Source organism: Apiospora aurea (assembly GCF_038362705.1).
Source record: "Apiospora aurea strain CBS 24483 chromosome Unknown utg000005l_segment0_segment0, whole genome shotgun sequence".
Taxonomy (NCBI): Eukaryota; Fungi; Ascomycota; class Sordariomycetes; order Amphisphaeriales; family Apiosporaceae; genus Apiospora; species Apiospora aurea.
In genome coordinates, this window is record NW_027117392.1 from 946,260 (window position 1) to 973,438 (window position 27,179).

Genomic DNA, 27,179 nt, shown 5'->3' on the forward strand with positions numbered 1-27,179 from the left:
TGTTTTACCCCTCCAGCCCACTTTGACCCGTCACCCAGTCCCACGCCGCTTGCTAGGGAATGAGGGACTGAGGAAGGAAGGTCGAAGGTGGCCTACTAATAGAAAAACTACGACAGTCCCGCCATCATCCGGCCCTACCTATTCTACTCTCTCTTCTGACCCCAAACCCCCCAAAAAACAACTCTCCCTCTTTGACAGAGACTACATTGTTGTGAATCTTTGACAGATTATTCCTCGTCCTCCCTCAACCGAGTCTAATCCAATTGAGCATCACGCAGCTCATCCGCAATCATGTCTGGAGCCGTGTAAGTCGCTACTGAACACCTCCCCGTCTATCTATCTACCCCTCCTCTCCCTCTTGTCCTGCTTCCGTCAGCGACAGAGAGGGAGAGGGTGAGGGCTACCTACCCCACCACCCCGCGACGTCAATGGGAATGGTTGCCTGCATTGATGCTTGGAGAGGCTCAACGCCTCTTGACTGCCAATGGCTTGTTCCCCTTTTCCTTCTACCGTCGCTCGACACGTTTCGCGGCTTCTGTGACTAAAAGGAAGCTTGTCGGGGTCCCAGGGCACGTCTGAGCAACATCACCGGCCACTATGGAGCAGGCGTGTGAGCTCACCTAGTCCTTCCTGCACCCATTGTCATGCCTCCCTCTCTCATTACCGCATAGCCACTCGCAAGAGAGGAAGAACCAAAACCAACAAGGAGAAAATGCTAACTATCTGCAAAGTGCTGATCTCGGCCTCATCGGTCTGGCCGTCATGTACGTTTACTCCCCTCTCGCTCTCCGTGAGCGCCCCGGCGCCCAAGTCCACAGCCTAATAAATACCGCAGGGGTCAGAACCTGATCATGAACATGGCCGACCACGGTTTCACCGTCTGCGCCTACAACCGTACCGTCTCCAAGGTCGACAAGTTCCTCGAGAACGAGGCCAAGGGCAAGTCCATCGTCGGTGCCCACTCCAACGAGGAGTTCATCTCCAAGCTCAAGAAGCCCCGCCGAGTCATGCTCCTCGTCCAGGCCGGCAAGGCCGTCGATGACTGGATCGAGACCCTCCTGCCCCTCCTGGAGAAGGGCGACATCATCATCGATGGTGGCAACTCTCACTTCCCCGACTCCAACCGCCGCACACAATACCTGACCACCAAGGGCATCCGATTCGTCGGCTCTGGTGTCTCCGGTGGTGAGGAGGGTGCCCGCTACGGCCCCTCCATGATGCCCGGTGGTGACGAGGCCGCCTGGCCCTACATCAAGGACATCTTCCAGGGTATCGCCGCCAAGAGCACCGAAAACGAGCCCTGCTGCGAGTGGGTCGGTGACGAGGGTGCTGGTCACTACGTCAAGATGGTCCACAACGGTATCGAGTACGGTGACATGCAGCTCATCTGCGAGGTAAGCATTTCCTCCCAATCATTCGACGTTTTGCCCAAGTTCAGCGCTGACAAGAACCCCCCACCGACAGGCCTACGACATCATGAAGCGTGGTCTCGGCATGACCAACAAGGAGATGGGTGACACCTTCGCCAAGTGGAACAAGGGTGTCCTGGACTCTTTCCTGATTGAGATCACCCGTGACATCATGTACTTCAACGACGACGATGGCACTCCTCTGGTCGAGAAGATCCTCGACCAGGCTGGCCAGAAGGGTACCGGCAAGTGGACTGCCATCAACGCTCTCGACCTCGGCATGCCCGTCACTCTGATCGCCGAGTCCGTCCTGGCCCGCTGCCTGTCTTCTGTCAAGGCTGAGCGTACCAAGGCCTCCGGTCTGCTCCAGTACGTCGGCCGCACCACCAAGTTCGAGGGCAACAAGGAGCAGTTCCTTGAGGATCTCGAGCAGGCCCTCTACGCCTCCAAGATCATCTCTTACGCCCAGGGCTTCATGCTGATGCAAGAGGCTGCCCGCGAGTATAAGTGGAAGCTGAACAAGCCCTCCATCGCCCTGATGTGGCGCGGTGGATGCATCATCCGCTCCGTCTTCCTGAAGGACATCACTGCTGCTTACCGCAACAACCCCGAGCTCGAGAACTTGCTGTTCGACGACTTCTTCAACAAGGCCATCCACAAGGCCCAGCCCGGCTGGAGAGACGTCATCTCCAAGGCCGCCCTGCTCGGAATCCCGACCCCGGCTTTCTCCACTGCCTTGTCCTGGTTCGACGGCTACCGCACCAAGGATCTCCCTGCCAACCTTCTGCAGGCCCAGCGTGACTACTTCGGTGCCCACACCTTCCAGGTCAAGCCCGAGGCTGCCAACGAGAAGTACCCCCAGGGCCAGTACATCCACGTGAACTGGACCGGCCGTGGTGGTAACGTTTCTGCCTCTACCTACCAGGCATAAGATGTTTCATTTAGCTTCATTTAGAGATATCATGGCAAGAAGCGAGGCCTTGCCCGGTAAATAGGTAATGGGTTAGGGTGCGGTCAACGACAACATCTGTTAATGTCATGTTGGACTAGGATGACCGCACAATAGAAATGAAAAAGAATGAATGACCAAAACGAATGTCTTTATGTCGCTTGGTGACTTGGTAATACGTAGTAACGCCAGAAAATGTACTAGAATCGCTCTAAAGCTACGAACAATCATCCCCGACAATTCGAACCGCAATCACTTTATCGGTTTATGCGAACGCAAGCAATGTCGCCGGCCTTTTCATCGTACCCGGCGAACTGTCGTGTATTCTTGCTTCGGGTGCTTATCACCCACCATACACTTCTAACTTCATCGCAGCAATGGCAAGATTAGGCCCGAACACTAGCAAACTGTAAATTGAAGTTCTTTTACTACAGCTCTCGAAAAGAAGCGTCTACAGTAAAGGCCCAAACTCACCCTTTACCATTATTCAACGCTCACCCTCTTGTCATCTTACACACCTGTAGGAGAGAAGAACCGGTCCGTCTCGCGGAAGAGTCATTTTCGCCACACTCCTTTGCCAAGCCAATTTCAACCTTGAGTTCGAAGCTCCCCCCTATTTGTCGAGTAGAATAATGTAAGCCTTAGTAGAATGCAATACCTGTTTGATTTGCCTGTCCTTTCTTAATCTACGTAGCCTCTAATATTTGTTGCCTTCTTCAGATGCCCGAGTCCGCAGCAGGGGTACCGCTGTCGCCATCGTCTCCTCCTATGGAACCGCCGGCAGACTCGACACCGTGGAAGGCCTCGCCGAATGCCGAGTCCTCCATGAAGTCGCCGCCGAGATCGCCGGGAGTGTCGGTGTTGAAGCTGGCGAGGGCGTCGCCGGCTGTGTCGAGGTCGCCGAGGGAGCCGAAGTCGTTGTCCGCGTCGAAACCCATGCTGGCTGTGCTGGCGGCGGCGGGAGTGTCGCTGCCGGATTTGTTAGTGGCCGGCGTGGCGGTGGCTGCGGGTGGCTGCTGCGGCTGCTGTGGTTGTTGCTGCGGCGGTTGTGGCTGTTGCGGCGCTGACGACTCAGGGCTGGCTTTAGCAGCAGCAGCAGGTTCGGACGGCGCAGCGGTAGTCGGAGTAGATGTAGCAGCGGCGTTGGCAGACGGGGGGTTACCGGCAGGCGCAGCGGCTGTTGGGTCAGGAGTCACGCCACCTTTAGGGACGACGACCCATTCACCACTACCCGTGCCTTGGTCTGGCGCAGTGGTATTCGAAGGGTGCTCATCAGTACCCGACATCGAGACGTCGCCAGATGTCTCCTGCTTGGGGGCCTCTGGTACCGTAGGCATAGAAGGCACATTTGCATTAGCTGGGGTCGCCGCATTGGACGGCATAGCTGACAACTGGCCCTGAGGGGTTGAGAAGTTGTTGGCCGGAGTCGAGGTGGAGGAGATGCCCGTATGCATCTGGTCAAGCATGCTTGCGGCGGTGCCGCCCATGTCGACATCCGAGTCACCACCCAGCATAATGTTACTTTGCTGAGAACCCTGGCGGGACATGGCGTTGCTGCCCGTCGCACCCGCAGTGGGAGCAGGTTGCGGCACAGGCGAAGGCTCAGCGGGCTCAGGGGCAGGCTCTTGGTAGCCACCGTCTTGGATTCGTCTCAAGTCGTATATGACTTCAGCGTGACGACCTAGCTGCGCCTCGACTTGTGATACGATGTCATCGACGCTCTTGTTCTGCTTTGACGTCCATCGTCCTGATCCTTCCTCAGGCTCCTCCGGTCGAGTTTCCAGGGTAATCGCGCCAGGACCCGCATCATCCACGGCATACCTTAGCTCCTTCTCAGCTGTCGTCAGAAGGGAGTTCTTCTTGAACTTGGCCATCTTCTTCTCATGTTCCGCTTTCAATTTGGCAATTTCATCGTTCGTCGAAGCAATGCGCTCGTCAACTCGTTTGCGGAATTCTTCGGCCAGCTTCGGGTCCAGATGGCCTGCCGCCTTAACGGGGTGGTGGTCCGCAGCATCAGCGCCCTGCGCCTCGAAGATACCATCAGTCAAGCTTGACAACTCGCCCTTCATGCCAAGTCCTAGATTGGTGAAACCAATTTGGCCCATTCTGTATGGCGAGGACAAGATCTCTTCCATCCACTCATGATTCTGACGGTACCGAACAAGACTGATTTCGCGCGGTGTCAAGTGGTCAAACAGATCGCCTCGCGATGTGTCCTCATCGTCATCGTAAGCACCCTCGGATGGGGGCAAGACTCCGATGGCGGCAGGTGGTTGATTCTGAGGTGGGTGTATCCGAGCCCGCTTTGAAGAAGGCGCACCACCAGTAGGGGGTGGGTAGGATACGCGACCGCTGCGGGCACACCTCCCCTATTACCAGCATACACGGGTTGCCTCGCGGGCTCTCTAGGCCATGCGATTTGGGGCCAGTTCACGCGATCTCCAAGAATGAACTCTTTGCGCTGGATCTGTCCGCATCGCTGCAGGTAGGCGCGAGTTTGCAGTGTACTGTCAGTACGAGGATCGCGCGGCAGCATCTGCACAGGAATGCGCTCGTTGTTGTCGATGGGCCCGTAGTGGACAATCCAAAGGCTCGGATCGACCTGGGGCGCATTGGGGTTGTGGACGTTGGGCGGGATGAGGCGGAAGCGCCTGCGCGAGTGAGTAGCGATAGGCTCGCCCAGCGCATAGCCGGCGCGGTGGTAGTACATCTCGAGGACGACTCCGTTGCCGACTTCCTGGGTAAAATACTGCTCTTGGGGCGGCCAGATGTAGCCGTCGCTGGCGAAGTTGGTGCCCATCAGTTGAAGAGGCTGCCATGTGAGTGTGATGTAGCCATTCTCGGGGCGGTCGAGGTATGTCCAGAAGAAGGGCGCCTTGTCGCGAGCGATCTGGGGCGCATTCATCAACCAGTTGGTGACTTCGGGGATTTCGACGCGCGCTTTCTGCGTGTACCGGAACGTCGACAGGAGGTGCACATGAGGGAGCTAAAAGGCGCGGGTTAGAACTGATGCTCGTGGTGATCGCAACATCATGTCAATGGCTCGGACTGTTACATACCAGTTCGCCCGCAACTCCATGACCTGGATCCGATAAACTCATGTTCGACATGTTTGTGGAGGAAGGGGGCAGAGAATGAGGGCCTCAGATCATTAAATTGATAGAGCAATGGATGGTGCAGTCTACATGGGCCTGCACCTGGAGGGATTGCGCAGTCGAATGGTGTTGGTTGGGTGCCTGTATTGAATGCGACCGCGACGGCGAGGCTGATGAAGCAATTCAATTTCGAGTCTTGATGGTTCAACACAATTCAGAGCTTAGGTCGCGACTGGACTCTTGCTGACGAGGCTGGCGACCGTGATTGATTGGTTGTTTGGCTGATTAAAGTCTTGTCGCGTTCAAACACCAGACCCCGGCAAAGATTAGGCCACTCGGGTCAGCTCGGACCACCCGCCCGCCACAAGCACAAGCACAAGCACAAGCACAAGCACAAGCACAAGCCACAAACTGTCCCAGCCACCGGCGACCTCTCCAAATCCCTTGTCGCTGTGCATTCACTCTGCCCCGTCTTGTAAACTCGACTTGCATTCTGATAGGTAAGTATTCTATCTTGTTCCTATTGGATTGAAGAATTCGTCTCCTTCTCTTGGACCCATACGGCCGATCTATACTGCGGGCGGCTGGCGGTAGCAGCCCAATGCGCAGGGCACCGTTTCCCTTGTTCCGTCTCCGTCTCCGTCTCCGTCTCCGCCTCCGTTGAGGATTGAGGATTGAGGAGCCGGAAGCCCTCCTTCCCCGGACTTGCAGGTATCAAGTCCTTGCGCATGAGAATAGCAACCGGTTTTCTGGGATTCTATTTTAGATCTTGTTGAATCGTGACCGTAAACGTCTTGATGACGGCCCACCGTCGGTTTTGTTCTCGTCCGACCACAGGCGACTCGCTTAAACACATCTCCTCAACGTTGTTTCACCCCATGCCCATTACGAATTCTTCGTGTCAGAGCCTCAACAGGGGGTTCTCACAACGCCCGAGCTCAGCCGCGCGCCCGTGGAGCCGGCTCCGTTCAGCACCCTTGCCAGTGGATGGTGTGCAGAACCTTCTTACCCTCTTGTCGTTTCGGTCCTCCGTTGTACCGCACGAGTGACGCCCGCTGGAAATTCCTCCCTCAGCTGGGAGCGGGTCATGCATCTCAACTTTCAATCTGCTTTCCGATCATCCAGATCTGGTGTTCGTGAGATGGGGTAGGTATCTAGGACAGAGCGAAGATCAAGACAGGGAAAACTCGTAACAGGTAGGCAATCGAAATGCATAGGGAATCCCTAAAGTACAGTTTGACATGATCTGCTAGTGTCTGGCAACGTTCTGTCACCTATATGCGATAGGCTTCTGTCAATGCTCGAACTACTCTGCACAGCCTCCTGTCAAACAACGGCAGCTACAGATCTAGTCATCTCGAGCCGACTCCGGGGCGATGATCGGTTGACATAGATCTCTCTTGCGCCCCACGAAAGGTTCAACTACACATCGCAAGCTCGTTTGCGATGCAGTCTCTGCTACCCTACGAAACATCTCCAACGTGTCTAACACCCAACCAATCTTTGGGATTTGGACAAGTTTCTGACCAGAAAACTTTTAAGAATGTTCCTCGGGCTTGCCAGACGAAGAGCCGCATTCCGGTTCCTGGCACGGGGTCGCTTGATCTGCAGGGGTGGCCTAGTCTCGTTTCTATACCCCTCGGCCTCACATCTCTATCTCGGTCTCAACTCCGTCCCTCCCATCCCCACCTGAAGTCCTTGAAAGCCCAACAGGTCGAGATCTAATACCACTCTGCACCAAACGGCTCCTCCGGCGCCATGGTATGGGACGAAATTCCTGCCTCGGGGACTGCTGCCGCAGATCATTAAGGCACTTGAGTGACCAGGGTGCGGCGTCATACAAGAGGACCTGAGAACCCCTTGTTACCTGCCCTGCTTCCCTTCACCCTCCTGCCTCTATCGCTCCCGTTCGGTTTCTGTGTGTATTCGCTCTCTCGCCTGCTTCCGTTGAAGCAGTATTGTCTTCTTTTTATTACTTATTTTTCTCGTCACTCCTTATACGTTATCTGCCGGTCAGCTACTTGAAGCAGACTCTCCATTCCTGGTCTGTATAGATTGCTCTGGATACGCTTATACCGACTTCTTTTGAGACCCTGTGGGCTCTCTTTCATATTCTTTCGTTGCTGGTTCATCACACACTACATTCCACTCAAAATGAAGCAAACATACTTTACCGCCGCCCTTGTTGTGTTGGGTGCGGCACTCGGGCAGGCACAAGACCTGAGCAGAACACCCAACAAAGCAGAGTTAACCACTGGCAAAGCCCAGCCTGCTACTACTGCAAAGGCATCCCTGGACACTGCACTCCCCGGAAACCGGAAGGGGAACGGGCAGGGCCAACAGGATTCTTCGGACGGACAGAAGAAGGCACCCCAAGGCCAGAACGGTGGTCAGCAGAACTCGTCTGACGGACAGAAGAAGACTACTCAGGGTCAGAACGGTGGTCAGAAGGACTCTTCTGACGAACAGAAGAATACACCCCAAGGTCAGAACGGTGGTCAAGGCAATGGCCAGACCGGCGGCCAAAAGGACTCTTCTGATGGACAGACGAAGACGCCCCAGGGCCAGAACGGCAGCCAGAACGGTGGCCAGGGAGGCGGCCAGACTGCTGGTCAGCAGGGTTCTTCTGGCGACAAGAAGAAGAAGACACCTCAGGGCCAGAACGATGGCCAGAACAGCAACAACCAACAGGGGAACAAGGGACAGGAGGGAGCAGCCAAGACGACAACATCTGCCAAGCAATCCCAAGAAACCAAGACATCCACATCAACCCCAGAGCCTGCCAAAGCCACCAAGTCTGCCAAAACAACAGCAGTTGCTCAAACAACAGCGTCTGTCAAGACCACAGCAGTTGCTGAAACAACCGCATCTGCTAAGACCACAGCTACTGCTCAAACTACAGCGTCTGCTAAAGCCACAACGTCTGCTAAAGCCACAACGTCTGTCCAAACAACAGCCTCTGCTAAGGCCACTTCTCTGAAACAGTCTCTGGAAACCAAGGCATCATCGAAGCCTGCCGCAGAGCCGGTCAAGCCTACCACTACCTCTGTGACACCTCTTCCGAAGCTTGAAACGACGTCTTCTGGGATCAAGGCCCTTCCTACGACTGCTGCGTCCCTTCAGTCCAGACCTGGTTCTGCTGCTGCTGCCTCCTCTTCCAAGACCCTCCTCCCAGCCCCTGCCGCTAGCTCGTCTTTGGTACGTTCTGCACCCGCACCCGCAGCCACTGCCGCGCGTAGCTCTTCGACTATCGCCGCTGTAGCTAGTCCTATTGCCCAAAGCTCTTCAAAGCCGGCCGCGGTCGCCGGCTCTGTGACTCGAAGTACCTCGAAACCCGCTGCGGTTGCTACTTCTATCACTCAAAGCGCTTCAGTACCCGCCGCCGCCGCTAGTTCCGCCTCTCGGAGCGCTTCGCGGCCCGCCGCTGTGGCTAGTTCCGTTGCGCGGAGTTTTTCGAGAATCGCTGTGGCCTCTAGTTCTGCTGCTCAGAGCTTCTCGAAGCCCGCCGTTGCTGCTACTTCTGCTTCGCGGAGCTCCGCAGCCATCAACTCGGTAAGTCCTGATTTCGAGGCAGATGATTTTCAATACGTTAGTCGGCTAATGAATCAATAGGAGTCCGTCTCAGTCCCGGCTTCCCAGTCTCAGGCTGTCGTCGCTTCCTCCAGTGCTGCCGTTCCCCGAGGCAGCTCTGCCGGAGCTCTCCCGACCCTTGACGCTAATCCAGTGCTTGCTCCTGCTTCCAGTGCCCCTGCCGCTCCTCGGCCTACGGGCAGTGCTTCCCTGCCTTTGGCTGGCACAAAGGCGGCTGGCGCGAGCCCTACGTCTCCCCAGCCCCTCCCTGGATCGGGCACTGCCAGAGGCCCGGAAGCCGCTGGCGGGGCTGGCGGTGTGAACAACGGCAGGCCCGACGGTACGCGAAACGGTGGCAACAGCCCTAGCCCTAAGGAGGGCGGAAACTCGGATCGCCCCCAGCCTCCTGCTGGCGGTGACAGCAACGGGCCCGATGGCACGCGGAACGGTGGTAACACCCCTGACAAGGCTGCGGAGAGTGAGAACTCGTCAAAGACCCCTCTGCCATCGACTAGCAGCCAGGCTGCGAGCTCGACCAGCGTGCAGCGCCCTCTGACTTTCCCAACTAGCGTGCAGCCTCCTCTGACCTTCTCAACCAGTACTGCTGGTGCCTCGGCCCGGACTGCTGTCCAAGCCGTTGTTGCGAGTGATACCGCCGGACAGGCCATTACCACCGAAGAGCGGCCTAATGCGGCGGGTCTGGCCACCCTTCCCGCTACGTTGATGACGGGAATTTCTGGCTGCGCTATGTTGCTACTGTTGCTTTAAGCTATAGACTGACGGTGTAGCCATTATTGGAAGAACATGTACGCGCGAAGGTTGGAATGTATTCAATGGGTCAAGTCTATACAACCTTCGTTACCACCAAGGCAGATCCCCTATTCGTTAATGGACGCCTGCGAAGACTCGCAGAATTAGCAAATAAAAGTCCAAATTAGTATTATTATTATTATTATTATCATTATTATCATTATTATCAAATCAAATCAAATCAAGACCAGAGGTGTAAACCTTTGCACACAGTTATTACAATATTATTACAATGCTCTTCTTGCAACCATCTCGTGTCTTCGTGGTGCTTCTCCAGACGCATAACCCACAAAAAGTAGAGAAGCGCAGGATCCCTTCCCTTGCCCCTGGATCTGGACATGTTCGTCTCAAGGCAACTGTCAGCCAAGAAAGAGGATAAGATGAGAAGAAGACGTTGCGTGGCGGCATGGATCAGTCCGTCTGAATGCCTCGGCGCAGCAGCATTGGCATGGAAGCTAGATTCTTCTCGAACAATTGTGACCCGGTTGTCTGAAACCGAGGCCGTCTCGTCTCGTTCCGAGCCGACGAGGCGGTAAGTGTAAGTCGGAGTGCCCATGAAAGGCTGCGGTGGCTGCATAAGAACGTGAGAACTACCCTAAAAGATAGAGTTATGCATTGATGAATATTATGCTAGTCTATGACATAATGCGATATTGTCGAGCTACTTTAACCTAGCACTTTTGGCTAAAGGAAATGAAAATTCCAGGGTCTAATGAGTGATTGACTGATTGATAGTCGATAATGCTTACCTAAATAAAGAATTTGGGCCAGATTCTAGCCGAGAAAAGGGTACGGATTGGAAATCATCACGCCACCCAATCCCTCGACAACCCGCTCAACACCAAGTTCGATCTTTGAATCCCGTTCAGAATCGTTGTCGCCATGGCCTCTCAAAGCGTTTCCATGCGTACGTTCTCCCATTGCCCATTGGCGGCCCTGCAGTCGCAAGTCCGCAGCCTGACAATTCGCTACTAGCTTCTTCCCTGGCTTCCAAGCCAGACGCCAAACCCGTCGCCGCCTCTACAGAGTCGAAGCCCAAGGTATGCGCCGACCCCATTTTCGCCAGAAGCAAGCTGGGAAGGTGTCGCTTCTTCTATGCGCATTGACTAACGTTTGTCGCCTCCATCCAGCCCTGCTGCGTCTGCAAGGACGAGAAGTCGAAGCGCGACGAGTGCATGCTCTTCTCCAAGTCGGCGGATCCCGCGGCCGACTGCCAGCCCACCATCCAGCAGTACCGGAGCTGCATGGCCGGCTTCGGTTTCAAGGTCTAGTACCATCGGTCTCTACCGAACGGCAAGCCCCCTCCCTTGTATGATGAAGAAGATATAGTAAGAAGAAGAGGACGGCTCGGAAGAGGTGATGATGGACCGAGAGAGCCTGTGTACACTACGACCGCCAAGACGTATTGCTCCTCTCTCCGTGCCGTCCGAACAAGAAAGTAGAAGCGATCGGCATATTTTAATGGTAATGCATTGGGTGGCGTTCTACGGCCTTTTGGGGAATACAAGTAAAAAACAAAACAAAAACAATTCGACTCTATTACACTACTACATATTTCGTCGTCGTCGTCGTCGACGTCTCCAGCAGCTTAAGACGTTTTGCGCGAGTTTACGCGTAATCTTACACGAGCCAACTGGTCCAGAGCGTTGCGGTTCCTCATCCGCGTTGACTGCGGCTTCTCGCCCGCGCCGCGACTCTCGGCACTATTCAGGCCGAGACGCTGGGCACCTATACAGCAATGGCCAATCTGGGGCAGCACCCACATTTGCACCATCATGTCGTACGCTCTGGGGACTGCGGTGAGCCGGCCGGGAAGGAGGGGGTGTTGCATGCGGGGAACGATAGAGCTACAGTGTTCCACGTTGCACCTGTAGATCTACTTGGCTATATATATATATGCCGAAAATCTGCTGAAGAAAGAATGCAAGATGCATTTTGCATCACCATCTCTAGTAAGGTAGTTAGTTGTCTGTCTATACGAAAGCCGCAACCATGAATCCCGCCCCATCGGCAACAGCCCGCGCCTTCCCGGGGCCTCGGAGCGCTATCGTGACGGGGTCGAGCCAGGGTATAGGCAAAGCGATCGCCTTGCGCCTGGCCGCGGATGGCTACGACGTATGCGTCAATGATGTCGGCGCCAATAGGGAAAGCTGTGAGGCGGTGGCCAAGGAGATCCAGGGTATGGGAAGGCGTTCTTGCGTCGCCATTGCCGACGTCTCGAAGCGGGACGAAGTGGTACAGCTCGTACAGACGAGCGTCAAGGAGTTGGGTCCTCTGAAGACCATGTAAGTCGCCGCGAGTGCAGACTAACACTGCCGTTTCCCCTTCCCCAGGCTTCCGTTCTATCTCAACAACTAAACTATATTGGGTCGCATCAAAAAAAAAAAAAAAAAAAAAGAAAAAAGAAAGAAAGGGTGAGACCGTGACTTACACTGCACCAAACAGGGTGGCCAACGCCGGCATAACCCTAGTCAAGCCGGTCCTGTCCGCGACCCCGGCCGACTTCGAGCGCCTGCTCTCCGTCAACGTGCTGGGCGTGGACAACTGCTTCGCCGAGGCGGCGCGGCAGCTGCTCACGCAGGGGACCTGCACGGCCTCGGACCCGGGCAAGCTGGTGGCGGCGGCCTCGATCGCGGGCTTCAGGCCCATGGCGCTGCTGGGCCACTACTCGGCGACCAAGTGGGCGGTCCGGGGCCTCACGCACGCCTACGCCGTCGAGCTGGCGCGGCACCACATCACGGCCAACGGGTACGCGCCGGGCATCGTGGGGACGGGGATGTGGGATCTGATCGATGCGGGCATGGCGAAGCAGGAGGAGGAGCAGAACAGTAAGAAAGGAGAGGATGGCGGCGGCAGCGGCGAGAAGAAGCACGAGAAGGGTGATGTGATGCGGAGGTATGCGAGGGAGGGGAGCGTGTTGGAGCGGGTCAGCGAGCCCGAGGACGTGGCTAAGCTTGTGAGCTTCCTGGCGAGTCCGGATAGTGATTTCGTTACGGGGCAGACGCAGATTGTGGACGGGGGGATGGTATTTACTTGATACTCTTCCGAGAGCTGTGAAAATTTGACGGCCTGTTACTATTACCATGCTATTCTTGGCCTGCCTTGTCGTTCGTTATGTGCAGGTATTCCATGCATGTTCGCCTGTTCGTTCATACGGTAGAGAAGTCCCCATGAGGATCTTCTGACCTCCTTACTGGAAGAGCTCCTTTCCAGCAATAGCCGTGCTCCTAAGCGAATTGATTGTACGGTCTACGAAATGTGGGCAAACAAAAAAGAACCTGCTAGCAGAAGAGGCCTTGCTCCCGATGTCAGAGCGAGAAGCCGGGAACCTGCCTTGGATGCAGGCCTGGGCCATGTAGAAGATCTAGCCGTTCAATGCATGCCATCCATAGCGGCGCCAGAGCAGAAGCAAAGTTGCCAAAAGAGGGCAATGTGCTGTCGGGTTCATGAACCTCAGCCCAATCGGGATCTAGAACGAAGTGACACTGCCAAGCCACCCAGCGGTACATACCTACTGACTTGGCGAGCTGTGGTTCCCCGAGTACATATCGTTCCAGAACCGAAGCCCGATATGAGGTAGGATTCGCCAATGCCACCATACCTGATGACATCGCCGCTGTACTGCTTGGCCAACCCTTTTTCCCAACCGACACCACCTCGACGACGACAAGTCTACGAGTAGACGGATTGAAGGGGGCGGGGCGGTCCGAGCGTACATTTCGATAGTGTTGCTGCTGTGCCGCTCATTGCCTGCACTGCAGACTGCAGATGCAGGCCTTTTCTTTTCCTTTTTCCGTCTTCTCACTGTCTTATCGGGTTCATCGTAGTTAGTGGTCATGCATGTTTCGGATACATCGCCGGCACTGATCTTCCCTAGGGCACGAGCAAACAGAAGGGAAGGGCCGGATGTGGTGGTCCTGGCCAGTCCACGGGTAAATGCAACCCGGGACCAGAAGGTGAGCCGCCCCTGGCCTGCCTGTACAGTATCTACCGTGCATCCCTTTCTTCCTTCTGCCCTCACTCATTTCGATAGGTGGCGCACCCTATAGTACTAAAAATATACAGACATCCAGAACGGGATGGTGGATGGAACAGAACAACCCCCCCCAACGTTGCCAACGGGGAAATTGTGGTATTGGTATTGGTGGTGTTCTCGCTATGCCTGTTACCAGGTTAGATTCTGTCCCCTGCCCAGATACAAGTAAGGAGCGAGACAGAGATTCATGAGAGCGAGCCATCCCATCCCTTCGCTATGCCCGCCTGGGTGCTTTTCAGCCAAATTCTCACGATACCACCATATCGTACGTCAGGTGAGGGTGTGATGAGCCAAGGCTTTTTTTTTCAGTCATCTCCATCATTCCCTAGGGAGTGACCGGGACAACTGCGAACCCCTACCACTCCTTACCTATTCGGACCTGATGTGGCCGCATCGGATGCAATTTCAACGTCCGCCTGCCACGTGCCAATGAGTAACAGTAATCCTGCCGGCGTGGCGTACGGCGACAGACACACCATGATACCTCCGGTAGTCTGTCTATAAATCGAGCGGTTTAGTCCCGCTCCCCTTTTCTTCTTCTTCACCTATGCCTGAACCCATTACGGTGACAGGACGATCTTATCAAGAGACAACCCGTAAATAGGTTGAGACAAGGTAGAGCATCTCGGCCACCTGCCAGCTATTCTTGTCTCACTAACACACACCTCGTCCCAAGGGTCTATTTCTAATTATATACCTATATATTAATACTCTCCGTATAGAGGGCGGCGAGTTCCCTCCCAAAGATCCCCAAGCTAATAGCTACCATCACACTCCAATTCCAGCAGCCAGCCTCCACACATTCCACAATGGTACTACTACGAGCCGCCATCCTGGCACTGCTCTCCCTCGCCAGCGCCGCCGCCATACAGGCGCGAGCCCTACACGTCCTCCACGAGGAACCCTACGCCAACAACTCCACGATAGTCTGGTATTCTGCCGCCCCCGGCGACACAGCGGCCGCGCCGCAGTACCAGCGGCCCCCATACTCGCGCGCCACCCGCCGCATCCCCACCGCCTGCGGCGACAACCTCGTGACCTGCACCTCCAAAGCCCTGGCCCGCGCCGACACCTGCTCCGGCCTCTTCAGCTACCTGTCCGACAAGAAGGCAACGGTGCCGCCGCGCGATTCCGTGGCCGTGTGCTGGGTCGACCCCGACCTCGAACCCGCTGCCGCCGCGACTACCAACGGCGGCCGGGGTGGCGGCAGCAGCAACAGCCAGTGCTGCACGGCCTGGCGCGAGTGGAACAACGGCATCTTCCTGGGCTATCTGCTGGGCGCCGCCACCAAGACCTGGGACCAGTGCAAGACGGGCAACGACATGGTGGGCGGCGTCACCAACGAGGTCAACCTGAACGGGATATGCCAGTCGCAGTGCCTGGGCAACACGCGCGAATGTTTCTAGAAATGCGACGAATCGGGTCAGTGTCAGCATGGGGAACCGATGTAAACAACGGACTTGGATCATGACGGGTGGATTCCTGCTTGGGCTTGTTAAGAAGTCTCCTGTACCAATGTCAATGCGGTCTCAAGACACACGTGGGTAGCGAGAGGGCGTTGAAAAAGGAGATATCTGTTCCATTACGCGGAGTCTTCGTGAGTCTCATGATAATGTCTATATAAATTATCTAGCCCCATGAATGCAGGTTCCTGGTCGAAAAGTGCAGTGCATTGCTGTTCTTCGTTGCAGCATGATAGTAGCGCTCACGCAACGCCTGTTTTCTTTCTGATAATTCCGCATCTAGCTCGACGGGGGAGGGCTGCCGGGTCCGCGTCCAGCGCCGGGCCCGCCCATGAAGTTCTTGGCCATGTCGGCAATGTTGGGGTCGCTCATAAGGGCCCCAATGTCCGGCATGCCGCCTCCTGATCCGAACTGGTTGGCCATCTCGCGGAGGCGCGGGTTGCTCATCAGGTTGCTCATCATGTCAGGGTTCGACATCATGTTCTGTGCCATCTGCGCGAACATGGGGTTGCTCATGATGCTGGAGAGATCAGGCATACCACCGCCGCCGCCGCCGCCACCACCACCTCCTCCGAGCATGCTTGCGAGGCTGGAGAAATCAGGGGCGCCACCAGCTCCACCGCGGGCGCTGGGGGCACTGGCATCAGGATCCTCTTGCTCGAGCTCCTCGACGCGCTTCTTGGCCGTCTCGAAGCCCTTCTTCATGGCATCAGAGCCACCGTTGCCCTCGTGTTCAATGCCCTGCTTGTAGGCCTCCATGCTGCCCTTGGCATCGCCCAGAGCGAACCGCGCCAGTCCAAGTCGGGACCAGGCCTTGGTGTACTTGGGGTCGACCTCGACAGCAGCCTCGGCGTCGGCGCGCGCTGACTCGTGGTCTCTAGCGGCCGAGTAAGCAGCGGCACGGTTGGAGAGGAAAATGGCATTGCCGGGGTGCAGGGCCAGAGCCTGGGTGTAGAAGTCAATGGCGGTCGGGTAGTCCTTGGAAGCCATGGCGCGGTTGCCTTGGCCCTTGAGCTCCTCGGCCTTCTTCTTGTCGTCTTCGGAGGGAGTCTTGGAGGCGGCCGCGGACGCAGCGCCGGCGGATGCGCCAGCCGGAGCAGCAGCAGCAGCAGCAGCGGGCTTGGTGGCGCTTTGCAGCTTCTCGTAGACACTGTAGATCTTGAGCAGGTTCTGGGTGCCGACAGCCTCCTTGACGGCCTCCTGGGAGGTGGGGTCGACCTTGAAGGACTCGGCGATGCAGTTGACGGCGACATCGATGGAGTCCTTGTCATCGGCGCTCAGGGTGCCATCTTCCGTGGATGTGGAGAGGAAATCGCAGATTGCGAGCGCAAGGCGCTGCTTAGAAGTCAAGGTGGACGCCTGCGAAGGCACAGGTTAGCTCTACTGTATGGTGACGGACGTTCGTGATGTAATACAAGAGAAGGAGGGGCAGAAGCTCGTCAGTGCTCGCTCACCATGTTGCTGATCCAAACCGGGTTGGCCTGTCGCTACAGTGAAGCTGGAAAGGCTGCAAGTTGCAACACTGAAAACAGGGGGAGGTTTTCGCGCAAGACTCGATTTGGCAGTCACGGCTCAGGAGAATGTTGATATTTTACAAGATTGGATCCCGTCGCTAACGAGGTTCCTGGAGGTTCCAGAACATTTCATTTGACTCGAGCCGGGGGCGACTCCAGGCAGGCCTTTGCTGGCCTGCAGAGGCCAGCAAAGGCCTGCCTAATAAGCTACGGGTGGCATGTACTCGATACTTCCTCCGGCCTGCCTGCCTGTGCCTCTCTTGCCGTCACGCTATCTGTCTGGTGCCCGGGCGGTGAACAGCGGGGCGTTAGCAGGTGGCAGAAGAAAGAGGCGGGCAGGCGGGGTTGATCCCGACTCAACACCAAGATCTTATCTTAACCTAACCTAGGATGAACTGATCCGGGCATAGATAAGTATAGAGCACTTTGCATATGCACGCCATCACATACTACTTCATCCAAATGGTCACAGGAAAAAGCAAACACAACCAAGCGAAAGGAGAACTCGTGACACGACCAAAACTGGAATTCAATGCTGCTACCTGTTGTACAATCGCATCTTTGCCTCGGACCAGAAAGGATATGTCAAGCTACAGTGTGTGTGGGTGCTGCTAGCAAATACAAACCCAGCCAAGCATATAAAAACAACTAAGAACCATAGTCGTCTCGCCATGTTTCCAGCGTAATTAAAACAGGCTATCTTGCTATTCCTCCTCTCCTATCATGCCGAATCTCTAAAGCCTCCAGTATACACAATGATAAGACAAAACCTAGGCAGACCGCAGTTGTGTGGTAATAACGATGAAGCATCGCCGTCGCATCTTCACGACTATTTGGCTGACGGAGCCTTGGCCGGTGCAGTCTCTGTTCGTCGTTGGCTATTCGATGGGTTGCGGCGGCCTCGCCCACGTGTGCCGCCTCGTTGGTGGTGTCGACCCTGCGAACCTCTTCCGCGGCCGCTAGAAGCCCCATCTTGCTGGTGGCCGTTCATGTGGCTTTGGTGGACGTGGCCATGAGCATTAGAACTTTGGCTTGTACTTGGCTGCCCTGGGCGCACACCGCGATGGGCACCGGCACCTTGGGCTGTGTCTGTTTGGAGTGGTGTCTTCTTCAGAGCTGGCTCACTCTTGGTGGGCGTAGGGGTAGAAGAAGTGTTTGCCGGCTGTTCGGGAACAGGATCCGAAACAGACCGCGAAGAATCCTGAGGCTCAAGTCGGCGATTACCCGGAGCCACTTGCACATCCGGGCTTCCATCCATCTGCTTGAGATCTGCGTGCTCTGTAGTTGCTTGTTCCGGCTCGTTGTGGACGTGATCGACGAAAGAGGCGATGTCGAAGATAGGCGTAGTCACAGTATGCGACTGCTTATCAGCTGCAGCTTGGACGTCGTCTGCCCAGCTACAGCGGTCAACCGTGGCAGCATGACGGACGGGCGTGGCCGCTGATCGGGGTGTGAACTCGGGTGCTCCCGGATTCAGCTTCGATCCCTGTGACAAAAGTAAGAGTTAGCGTCAGTCAAAAAATCAATCTTGATCTTTCGACTGATCTACCTCTTTCTTATGTCCGCGAGGGGTCTTGACCACTTGGTCGTTGGCCTGGCTATCCTTGGTTGTCGTGTCTAACTTCGGCGTATCGATCGGTCGTCGAAGTGGCGTGGTCACGGGCTGCTGACCTTTCAGCGGGGGCTGCTTGTCAGAGTCGGATGCGCTCTGCGAAGTATCTGGTGCCGCAGACTTGTTCTGTTGGTCAGTTCCATCTTGTTGTTCAGAATCCTTGGACTCCTTGAGTTCCTTTGGCTTGGCGAATATCTGCTTCGACCAAAGTTCGGCATATTTCCCCTTTCTCTCCAGGAGCTCTTCGTGGCTCCCTTGCTCGGCAATCTCCCCGTCTGAAACCACAAAGATGGTATCGGCATTCATAACCGTCGAAAGGCGATGACTGTGCATTCGGTCAGCTAATGTAACCTGGAAAGTATGAAGACTACTCACGCAACGATAAAGGTTGTTCGTCCTTCGCATAGGGCATGCAAACCGCCCTGGATCTTCTGCTCCGTCTCCGTGTCGACAGAGCTGGTAGCCTCATCAAGAAGCACGATATCGGGGCGCTTCAGGATTGCGCGGGCAATGGCAATCCTTTGCAGCTCACCACCCGAGAGCTTGCTATTCCATCATCAGCAAGGGGACGACACTACACATGGCGATGATAATAGGGTAGCTTACACTCCTCTCTCGCCCACTCTGGTCTTGTAACCTTCGCTGAAGCCCATGATATGGTCATGGATAGCAGCAGCTTTGCATGCCTCATATATCTCCTCATCACTCGCAGTATGGCGAGCATATCGAATGTTGTTGATGATGGTGTCATCGAAGAGTATCGGAGCTTGAGGGACGATGCCCATGCTTTGGCGGAGGCTGGACAGTTTTCAATCAGTATACCCCATTTAGATATTTACATTTACCGTGTTAATATCAAAGCGAATAAACAAGCATACCTTGAAAGTTGAACGTCACGAATGTCTTGTCCATCAATTAGGATGGACCCGGAGGTGACATCGTAGAACCGGTCGAGAAGCTTGAGGATTGTAGACTTGCCGGCGCCGGTAGCTCCGACAAATGCTGCTGAAGAGCCGGGAGGCACGACCAGCTTCACACCCTTCAAGATGTCCTTCTTCTTGTCGTAACTGAAGCTGACGTTGCGGAACTCAACCTTGGCGCCCCTGAGATTGATCGGCTTGGCATCGGGTTTGTCAACAATTGTTGCCTTCGCTTGCATCACCTCTAGAAGCCGCTCAGCATAGACCAAGTCCTGGCTGATACTCTTTCCCAAAGTGGCAAAGAAATGAAGCGGTGAGGTAAGTTGAGCCCAGTACGTCAAAAACATGACGAAATCGCCAGCTGTAGCCTGTCCATGCTTCACCTGGTATACGGCTAGGAACGCACCAGCAAGCAGCCCACACAGCAGTATCAGATACTGGAATGCATGGCCGACGTAGTAGCCAGAGAAGAGCATCTTGAGTGACGAAACATTGGAGTTGATGGCGGCCGCGTATCGATCCTCCTCGTAAGGTATCTGGTTGAAGGCGCTAACAGTATGCCAACCCTGAATACCTGCCTGTCTCACATAGTGCTCTTCGAAGTATCTAACAGAATATTAGCGTAGCGCCTGCATCGGGTCATTCTTGGGGGTTCGTACGTCTTGACCATTTTGTTTCTTCTGTCCTTAAACATGCCAACAATGTACGTTGCTGCCTGGATAAACGCCACACCAGTCGCTATCGTGATGAAACCTTCATAGGCACCAAACTTTACCGACAAGTAGATGAAAGCCACCACCAGGTCCACAACCATCGGCAATGCCTGGAAGCAAATGGATTCGAGCATGTTGGAGATATGGTGCCCGCTCGATATAGCCAAGATCAGATCCGAAGAACTCTGGCTGTCATGAAAGTCGGAGGAAAGTCTCATGACGTGAGAATAGGCAGCATTTGAGAGGGCCTCAATTGCATAGTAGTCGACAGGGAGCCAGAGTATGTTTCGAAGCAGGCTGATACCAGCCTCGGACGATGCTAGCTTCAAGCCGGCAAAGACAACCACCTCAACCCAGGGGCTACGATCGCCCTCTTTGCCGCTCAGGGTGTCCATGACAATGCCCAACTGCCGTGGGATGAGAACATTCACCACATTGCCGAGTATCAGGCACAATCCCACAAGAGCCGCGTGAAACTGGAGGCGGCGGTTACCAACCGGCCAGACGTAAGGGAAGAAGACAAGAAAGCCCTTCGCATAGGCGACCCAGCTACCTTCACTCTTCAGTCGCTTCTCCACCTTCTCGCGTGCCTCTCGCTCTTGACGCTCCCAGGGGGACTCACCGTCGCTTGGCGAGTTGGTAGCTTCGGTGTTAGTAGTCTGTGTATTGGTGGCATCCGTGTTCCCTTCCGTGTTGGTTCCATAACCGCTGTCGCCCGAGTAGTTTCCTTCGGTCGACCTGTCACCAGCCTTGGGCAGAAGAGGATTGCTATCGTCGTCTTTACCAGTTTCCTCTGGTCTAGCACGCCAGACGAAGTAGACGATGACAGTAAGAGCTAGGACGAAGTAGCGAGCGGCAGCAATCGCCACATTGAGCCACAAATGGATATCAGAGTAGCCAGACTTCCGAACAGTGGACAGAATGGTGATTGCTGCAATAGCCGGTTCAGCTACCAGTGCGATTAACCAAGAGCCGTAGAACGGAAACCAGACAATGCTGGATGCACCACTACCCAGAGTAGTCTGCTGAATGCCGAATACCAGCATGCATGATAGCAACCCAACAATAGCATCCGGGGCTGGCCAAGCCTGCTGAATGATGGCTTCGACCACCTCGGCGACGAGTTGGACTAGGTAGAGGAGGTTGAACAACACCAACAGGCCAACTATGCTTCTTGGTCGCTTATGTTGGGCGTTGGACGACTCGGACGTGGCCTGGAGCGTACAAGCCGCAACCGCCGACGTGATTGCGAAGTATGCGAAGACAACGGTTGGATAGATGTAGTGAATGCTGGCCAGCAGCCGGTCGTATGAGGTAGCCCCCATGCTAGCGAGTGACTGCAACAAACGAGACAGAATCTGATCACTTGCTACAGGAACGGATATGACGTGACGTTGGGGGTCAATGGGGTTCCCTTCCGTGCTAGAGATCTTGGTGTAGAGTTCAAGTCTGAATCACGATTTTCTGAATTGCAAAAGTGAATTAGATACTTGTAGACACCATACCGTTGTCAGGTACGGGTAAGAGCTGGGGTTCCTGAAAAGAAAAATGCAGAGAACAAAGACGAGACGTGTTTGAAGGAGAGTGGACGACGAAGACCAATGTGTGTGGGATGAAGATGTGTTGGGGACCATTCAGAGGTGCTGCCGTCTGCTGTTTGGTCCGAATGCAGTGTGATCCAATGGATTGGATTCTCTGGCTACCTTGCCTAGGCGGGAGGTTGGAACGGGACGCGACTGACGGAATTGGCTTTCGGGCAGCAACGATGGTTTTTGAGTTGAGGCAGGAAGGCGAGACAGCATACAATCACTTCGACATGCGTCCAGCATGGAGCAAGTGTAAGAGACATTTCGATATGTTGGCCTCTCGGAGGTGCCTGCCCTCCCGGTACATCTTAGTAAGTGAGGTGGACTTTGCAGTGCAGAAAGAATGACTCCCACGTCTGGTGGAAGCCGCAGGCAAACATCCAACTCGGATTGTGTAAGTCGATTGCACGAGTACAACCCATGATGAGGAGGCAAGGTTCAAGTATGTATGTATGTAAGGTAGGGGGAAGAACCATGACAAGGCGAGGCGAGGCAAGGCAAGCACAGGGAAGGTGCGAAGTGCTAGGTGCTACCTACTTGTACATACTGAATTAAGTATTACATGTAGGTAGGCAGAAACCTGAACCTGGGATGGATGTCACGCTGCATGGCCCAGCTGGACTTCCAAGCTTTCCATTGGATCGAGTACGGGGCAACTATACTGCCTCCGTGAACCAGTACAGTAGGTATACAGCGCAACAGCAGAAGGTGCCCCGATAGGACGCAAAGAGCGCAGAGAGGAAGTACCGAAACCTTCGCGAAGCAGGTTCCATGAAGTTTGCAATTATCCAATCCAATGGGTCTAACAGAGAGTGAGCAGGCGAGAGATAAAGAAACGTCCTTACTTCTCAGAGGGTAGGCTACCAGACTTACACCGACGGATAGTCCAAGCAATTCCTGCGCCAAGTTGGAATCTGATTAATCACCTATATTGATAGGAAAAATCGGAGTTAGTACAGATTGGCCAGAGATCTCCACAGCTTCAGCTTCGAATGTCTATTTTGGGGATACGATTGAAACATGGAAGACCAAGCTGATTGACTCAGCTCGCAGGTGGGAATTTCTCGGGAATCTCTTAGCCAGACCTTGCCTGCTTCTGACATTCCCCAGCTGGGTAATCGGAGACTCCAGGCAGCCAGTGGCAATGCATCGTCTCATATACGTACATGTGATGGAACAGGCGAATAACAGTCCCCCCTTGACAGCCTTGTTCTGCTCAAGTATCAAAACGGGTAAGTGAAAGCAGGTATGACAGCCAGCTGACTCTTCAGCCTCGATGTATCGTAAGTAAGACGTTGCAGATGACGACGATGCTGATGCTGAGCAAGTACACTCTCGGCGAAGGCGCACTTGTGATCTTGTGGGAGGCAACCTCGGAGCTTTGATGTGTTGTCGTCAGCTTACAGGATCGAATAGAAGATCCAGACGGCGACGCAAGGACCCTAAACCTTCATGAGAAGCAAACGGCGAAATATCGATGGACAGCACTTGCAAGCTTCATCTTCCCGAGTCGGACAGGCAGGCAGGCAGGCAGGCAAATAGGCAGACTTCTGGAGAACCTCTAAAGGACATAAGCTGGCTAGTCTCGCTTCTCTTACACAAGCACGACCAAGAGTCCGTTTGGTGAGGTCCCTTGCCAGATCCGGAATCGCACTAGAGCTGTCGTGTACTGGGCCAGGCTCAGTCCAGCCCGTATTTGGGATTCTCCGAACGTCTGGAGATGGGGTTGCGTCCATTACTACCCGCCCAGGGTCACGACCGACAAGGGCCACTTCCCACCGTCTCACCGATCCCGTGTCTCGCGCTTTCACCGTTTCCCTGGGGTGGCTCTCGGGGCCACGGCCAGGCCAATGGCAGCCGCCCATCTCCCGGTCGGTCACGATATGTATTGCTGTGGCTTTTTGCACTGGCCCTTGGCCCTGCACTCGTTTGGTCTCATCCATTGCCTATTCCGTCCATGCCAAGGCGTGCTAAGCGGCAGGCGTTCAATATCAGCAGTTCGGACCCCAGATCTTTCGTTTTTCGATAAGGCCCGATTTCCATGAATTCCTATTCGCCAACGGCCGGGGTATATGCTTTGGCAATGTCTCGGGTTTTGGGTTTTGGGTGGGATTCTGCTTGCAATGCAGCCGCCTTGAGTGATGGCGCGCACGCACATGGGCCTTCTCAACGGGTCCGATGGGAAGAGACATCGGTACGGCAAGCAGTATGTGTTGTCAGTGACTCAATGGTGCCTGGCGCATTGGACCGTCACATGGATGGCTGTCTGAAGTGGCGGATATTGATTGTCAGGTCTAATAGACGCACGCAAGGATGGAGTGGTGAGTCTCTCCCACCCCCCCATCCCGTCCAATCAGTGGGCCACACCGGCTACACTACAAGTCGTCAAAGCAGTCAGCTTCTTCCGAGCCGCCTCACCGTTATATTGTCAGCACCATCAGCAAGCCATGGCTTGCCGTTTAATTCTGCAGAATCCGTGCAGTGTGGTGTCGTGAGGGTGTCGTGCTGAGGGGGCGTATCAGGCGCGCTTTTTCTTGCTGCTGCTGCTGCTATGTGGTATCACTGACTGCCCTAATCACCAGCCTCCTGCCGCAGACACGCAGATAGCAAGTCCAGTTTCGTTTCGCGCACACAGACACAGTTGGCATGGGGCCGGATTGCTGCTGACCACTTTCAAGGCGATCCTATTAAACACGTGGCGGTGAGACATGATGACAACTTCAATTAGACTCCTCCGATTTGTACGACCACGATGCAGAGCTGTGCCCGTTGCATGGTGTTTCAAGAAGAGACTTGGGGACAAAGAAACGCTCCAGACACGTTTGCCGATGTGTCATGGAGATGGATGTCGTGTCGTGGACGCCGTTGGTTCGACTGCTGTTTGCCGCAGCACTGCTTCTAGTGCTTATTAGGCGTGTATATTGGATACCTAAAGAGGTATGTACTGATTGACAAGGGGAGGGACAAGGCGGCGGGGCCTACATCCATGGGTTTGGAACCGCTCACCGTCTTCCCGCTTGCTGGGGCTGTAGTGTCCAAAGAATCCCCGCCTACTCGTGCGCAGAAGACAGGGGTAACGAGGAAATCCAGACCACCGGTAATCCGAACGTTGATTAGGCGAATACACACCAGGATGAGGATGGCCATTCTCGCGCATGCCTATAGGTGTCAAGATAGCCCGGGTCCGGAGGCATAGCGGTGTGTGGCTCAGTCTACCCCGCCGTTCATATCATGCTGGATGTACGGAGGAGTTGATGTAGACATTTGTCGCACCTACTCGCTTACTGCATAAAGTAGGCGAAGCGGACTTCGCTCCGAAACCGCGCGCAATTGCATGCTGTGTTGGGGGGAAGTTGCATGGCCGTAGCTCAAATTCAAACCAGCAGGATCAGGCTTCATGCGAATGGGCAGATCAGATCTCCCCGATGCTTCTCTCGGAGGCATCGCAAAAGCTGTGCTCCCGCAGTGTCTTATATTGAGAGATCTCACTTGTGACACGATTGACCACGACGCAAGGCCACCCAACCCATGCCCCAAGCAGTGTGCCATCATGCATACGTTGCCATATATTTCCACGGCCAGTGTAACAACCCCCTCCTCTTCGTATGACCGGCTAGACGCAGTGTTGCATTCGTAACAGTTTGATAACCATTCCTCTAAGAAAAAGACTATTCCTCATGCCACGGCAAACGGTCACGGGGTTAGCGAGCATATGCGATGCCCAAAGAAACCGCTATGTGGAGTGAAATCGCTGGATTGGTTCCCAGCATTGTTGTATAACCACCTGCATGTAAAATGTACAAGATTAACCTCGCTTAATGCGAAGCTAGCCACCTCACGGCCGCACGTTTATGAGTATCGCTGATAGCCATGTTGTTTGGGTATCGTCAAGGCAATGGGGAGCTCAGCCAGCCCTCTCTCTCCTGGCCACACTCCTTATCCTTCGATGGGGTCGGTTGATAGCTCTTCTATACTTTGTGTATAGAAAGAAAGCATCTTTCAAGACGACAAAGAGACAACCGCCGACTAAGCTTCTTCCCCATCTCTCCTGTAATAGACCTGTAATTGGACCTGTGGAAGGTCGTGTAACCCAGGATTTCGGCAGTGTCATTCGTAGCAGATTCCCTGCGCTATACGATACGGCGGGCCAGAGCAGCGCACCGGCAAAGAAGTTGAGCACAGAACTCAATGAGCTGTTGGGATTGGCTCGCCGATCGGCTTGGGCCTGAGCTTCAGCCGGGCCATGTTGCGGCTCGCCGGCTTCCTCTTCCTCCTCTTCCTCGGCGATGGCCAGGTCGATTAAATCTGCTTCGTTGTCTTCAGGGGGCACATGTGGATTGTACGGTTGCGGAGCTGCAACCGGCCTAGCCGTCTCTCCTTGTAGACTCCGGTTTCTTGCTAGGGCGGCCTCTACTCTCCGGTCGACCATTTTGGCGCAGGCCCAGTAGGCTTGAAGGTACAAAGTCTTGATCGTGGGGAATATAGCCATGGCCTTCCGCGGTCCGGGCGGCCATGCAAGCAGATCAGATTGATGCTCCACAAAGAACATGGCATACTACAGGCGAGGTCAGTGATTTGACTCCCAATGTGGCATAATTCAGGATCTTACGACGACAGAGGTAGGCACGATGACGAAGTTTCCCAGATAAAGACGATTCAGGATTAGTGCCGGGCCTATCATCGAGAGACTGAGGAAGTGCAAAACGTTGACGCTGTGCTCTTGACTAAGTCCATTTCCAATAGGCCGGGTGGCATCCTCTCCTTGCGATATCAGAGCAGGCAACGCGTTCTTAACCTTGACCATTGCCATAGACCAGTAGTCCGTATTCTTTTTTGTACGCGTTGTGAATAAAAAGCCATGTGCCTGGTGTCTTATTGTCAGCCACGTACGCGGGTGCACCAGCATAGGTCCCTTGGCGCGCAAGATCCCCATGCGACGTTTCCGAGGACTATACTTACTGCATCGGAACCAGCAAAAATTTCCAACGCATGCATGCCATAGAAAGCACTGCTTACGAGTGCCCCTCCGCAAAGGAAGCTAAGCAGCGCGAATGGTGACATGTTGGAGAGGGTGCGCATGATCTCGTCGCTGAATTGCACTGCAGGGTCCCATTTGTCCAAGACCTGAATTGGCGATTGGCAGACGGGGCATTTGATGTCCTTCCCTTGGCCCTCCAGATCGGCCACCCATGTGAGCATGCATTGCTGGTGTCCTTCCAGTGAGCATGTGCAGGGCGTCACCCAGTCCGCGGGTAGGTCTTTTGGGGGCTCATCCTCAAGGCATATGAAGCACCTATGTACGTCATTTGGTTCATCTTGCGCTGGAGACGGTGTCGCGGCTGGTTCGGCATTCGAGATCTCGCGGTTATCTGGAACTTGAGGTGCCGGGGCTGCCTCTTCAGAGGCTATTGGTTCGCCTTGAACTCGGGATGCGGAAGCGGTATCGTCGGATGCTGTCGCGTCGCCCGGGGCGGGGGAGATCGGAGATGGCGAGGAGGCCAT

The 27,179-nt window shown here is 54.9% G+C and overlaps 10 protein-coding genes across 10 annotated transcripts; 4 read left to right on the forward strand and 6 right to left on the reverse strand.

Annotated features, from left to right (window-relative positions):
- Positions 1 to 291: 291 nt before the first annotated feature.
- PG986_006872 (6-phosphogluconate dehydrogenase) lies at positions 292 to 2,340 on the forward strand (the record flags this gene model as incomplete). Its single annotated transcript, XM_066843094.1, has 4 exons — positions 292 to 305; positions 732 to 764; positions 836 to 1,394; positions 1,465 to 2,340. The coding sequence occupies 4 exons, from the start codon at positions 292 to 294 to the stop codon at positions 2,338 to 2,340; spliced, it is 1,482 nt and encodes a 493-aa protein (XP_066699206.1).
- Positions 2,341 to 3,074: 734 nt separating this feature from the next.
- On the reverse strand, positions 3,075 to 5,468 carry PG986_006873 (uncharacterized protein; the record flags this gene model as incomplete). Its single annotated transcript, XM_066843095.1, has 3 exons — positions 3,075 to 4,637; positions 4,679 to 5,344; positions 5,418 to 5,468. The coding sequence occupies 3 exons, from the start codon at positions 5,466 to 5,468 to the stop codon at positions 3,075 to 3,077; spliced, it is 2,280 nt and encodes a 759-aa protein (XP_066699207.1).
- Positions 5,469 to 7,607: 2,139 nt separating this feature from the next.
- On the forward strand, positions 7,608 to 9,791 carry PG986_006874 (uncharacterized protein; the record flags this gene model as incomplete). The annotated part of the gene is made up of 2 exons (XM_066843096.1): positions 7,608 to 9,005; positions 9,066 to 9,791. The coding sequence occupies 2 exons, from the start codon at positions 7,608 to 7,610 to the stop codon at positions 9,789 to 9,791; spliced, it is 2,124 nt and encodes a 707-aa protein (XP_066699208.1).
- A 924-nt stretch (positions 9,792 to 10,715) lies between these two features.
- Positions 10,716 to 11,104, forward strand: PG986_006875 (uncharacterized protein; the record flags this gene model as incomplete). Its single annotated transcript, XM_066843097.1, has 3 exons — positions 10,716 to 10,740; positions 10,809 to 10,873; positions 10,964 to 11,104. 3 exons carry the CDS (start codon positions 10,716 to 10,718, stop codon positions 11,102 to 11,104), a joined length of 231 nt encoding a protein of 76 aa, XP_066699209.1.
- A 317-nt stretch (positions 11,105 to 11,421) lies between these two features.
- Positions 11,422 to 11,607, reverse strand: PG986_006876 (uncharacterized protein; the record flags this gene model as incomplete). The annotated part of the gene is made up of 1 exon (XM_066843098.1): positions 11,422 to 11,607. The coding sequence occupies one exon, from the start codon at positions 11,605 to 11,607 to the stop codon at positions 11,422 to 11,424; it is 186 nt and encodes a 61-aa protein (XP_066699210.1).
- A 218-nt stretch (positions 11,608 to 11,825) lies between these two features.
- Positions 11,826 to 12,870, forward strand: PG986_006877 (L-2-3-butanediol dehydrogenase; the record flags this gene model as incomplete). The annotated part of the gene is made up of 2 exons (XM_066843099.1): positions 11,826 to 12,118; positions 12,279 to 12,870. 2 exons carry the CDS (start codon positions 11,826 to 11,828, stop codon positions 12,868 to 12,870), a joined length of 885 nt encoding a protein of 294 aa, XP_066699211.1.
- Positions 12,871 to 14,750: 1,880 nt separating this feature from the next.
- On the reverse strand, positions 14,751 to 15,305 carry PG986_006878 (uncharacterized protein; the record flags this gene model as incomplete). Its single annotated transcript, XM_066843100.1, has 1 exon — positions 14,751 to 15,305. One exon carries the CDS (start codon positions 15,303 to 15,305, stop codon positions 14,751 to 14,753), a length of 555 nt encoding a protein of 184 aa, XP_066699212.1.
- Positions 15,306 to 15,611: 306 nt separating this feature from the next.
- On the reverse strand, positions 15,612 to 16,789 carry PG986_006879 (tetratricopeptide-like protein; the record flags this gene model as incomplete). Its single annotated transcript, XM_066843101.1, has 2 exons — positions 15,612 to 16,691; positions 16,787 to 16,789. 2 exons carry the CDS (start codon positions 16,787 to 16,789, stop codon positions 15,612 to 15,614), a joined length of 1,083 nt encoding a protein of 360 aa, XP_066699213.1.
- A 1,044-nt stretch (positions 16,790 to 17,833) lies between these two features.
- Positions 17,834 to 21,416, reverse strand: PG986_006880 (uncharacterized protein; the record flags this gene model as incomplete). The annotated part of the gene is made up of 7 exons (XM_066843102.1): positions 17,834 to 17,935; positions 18,081 to 18,332; positions 18,396 to 18,783; positions 18,834 to 19,004; positions 19,065 to 19,256; positions 19,337 to 19,984; positions 20,038 to 21,416. The coding sequence occupies 7 exons, from the start codon at positions 21,414 to 21,416 to the stop codon at positions 17,834 to 17,836; spliced, it is 3,132 nt and encodes a 1,043-aa protein (XP_066699214.1).
- A 4,197-nt stretch (positions 21,417 to 25,613) lies between these two features.
- On the reverse strand, positions 25,614 to 27,179 carry PG986_006881 (uncharacterized protein; the record flags this gene model as incomplete). Its single annotated transcript, XM_066843103.1, has 4 exons — positions 25,614 to 25,645; positions 25,737 to 26,232; positions 26,287 to 26,472; positions 26,637 to 27,179. 4 exons carry the CDS (start codon positions 27,177 to 27,179, stop codon positions 25,614 to 25,616), a joined length of 1,257 nt encoding a protein of 418 aa, XP_066699215.1.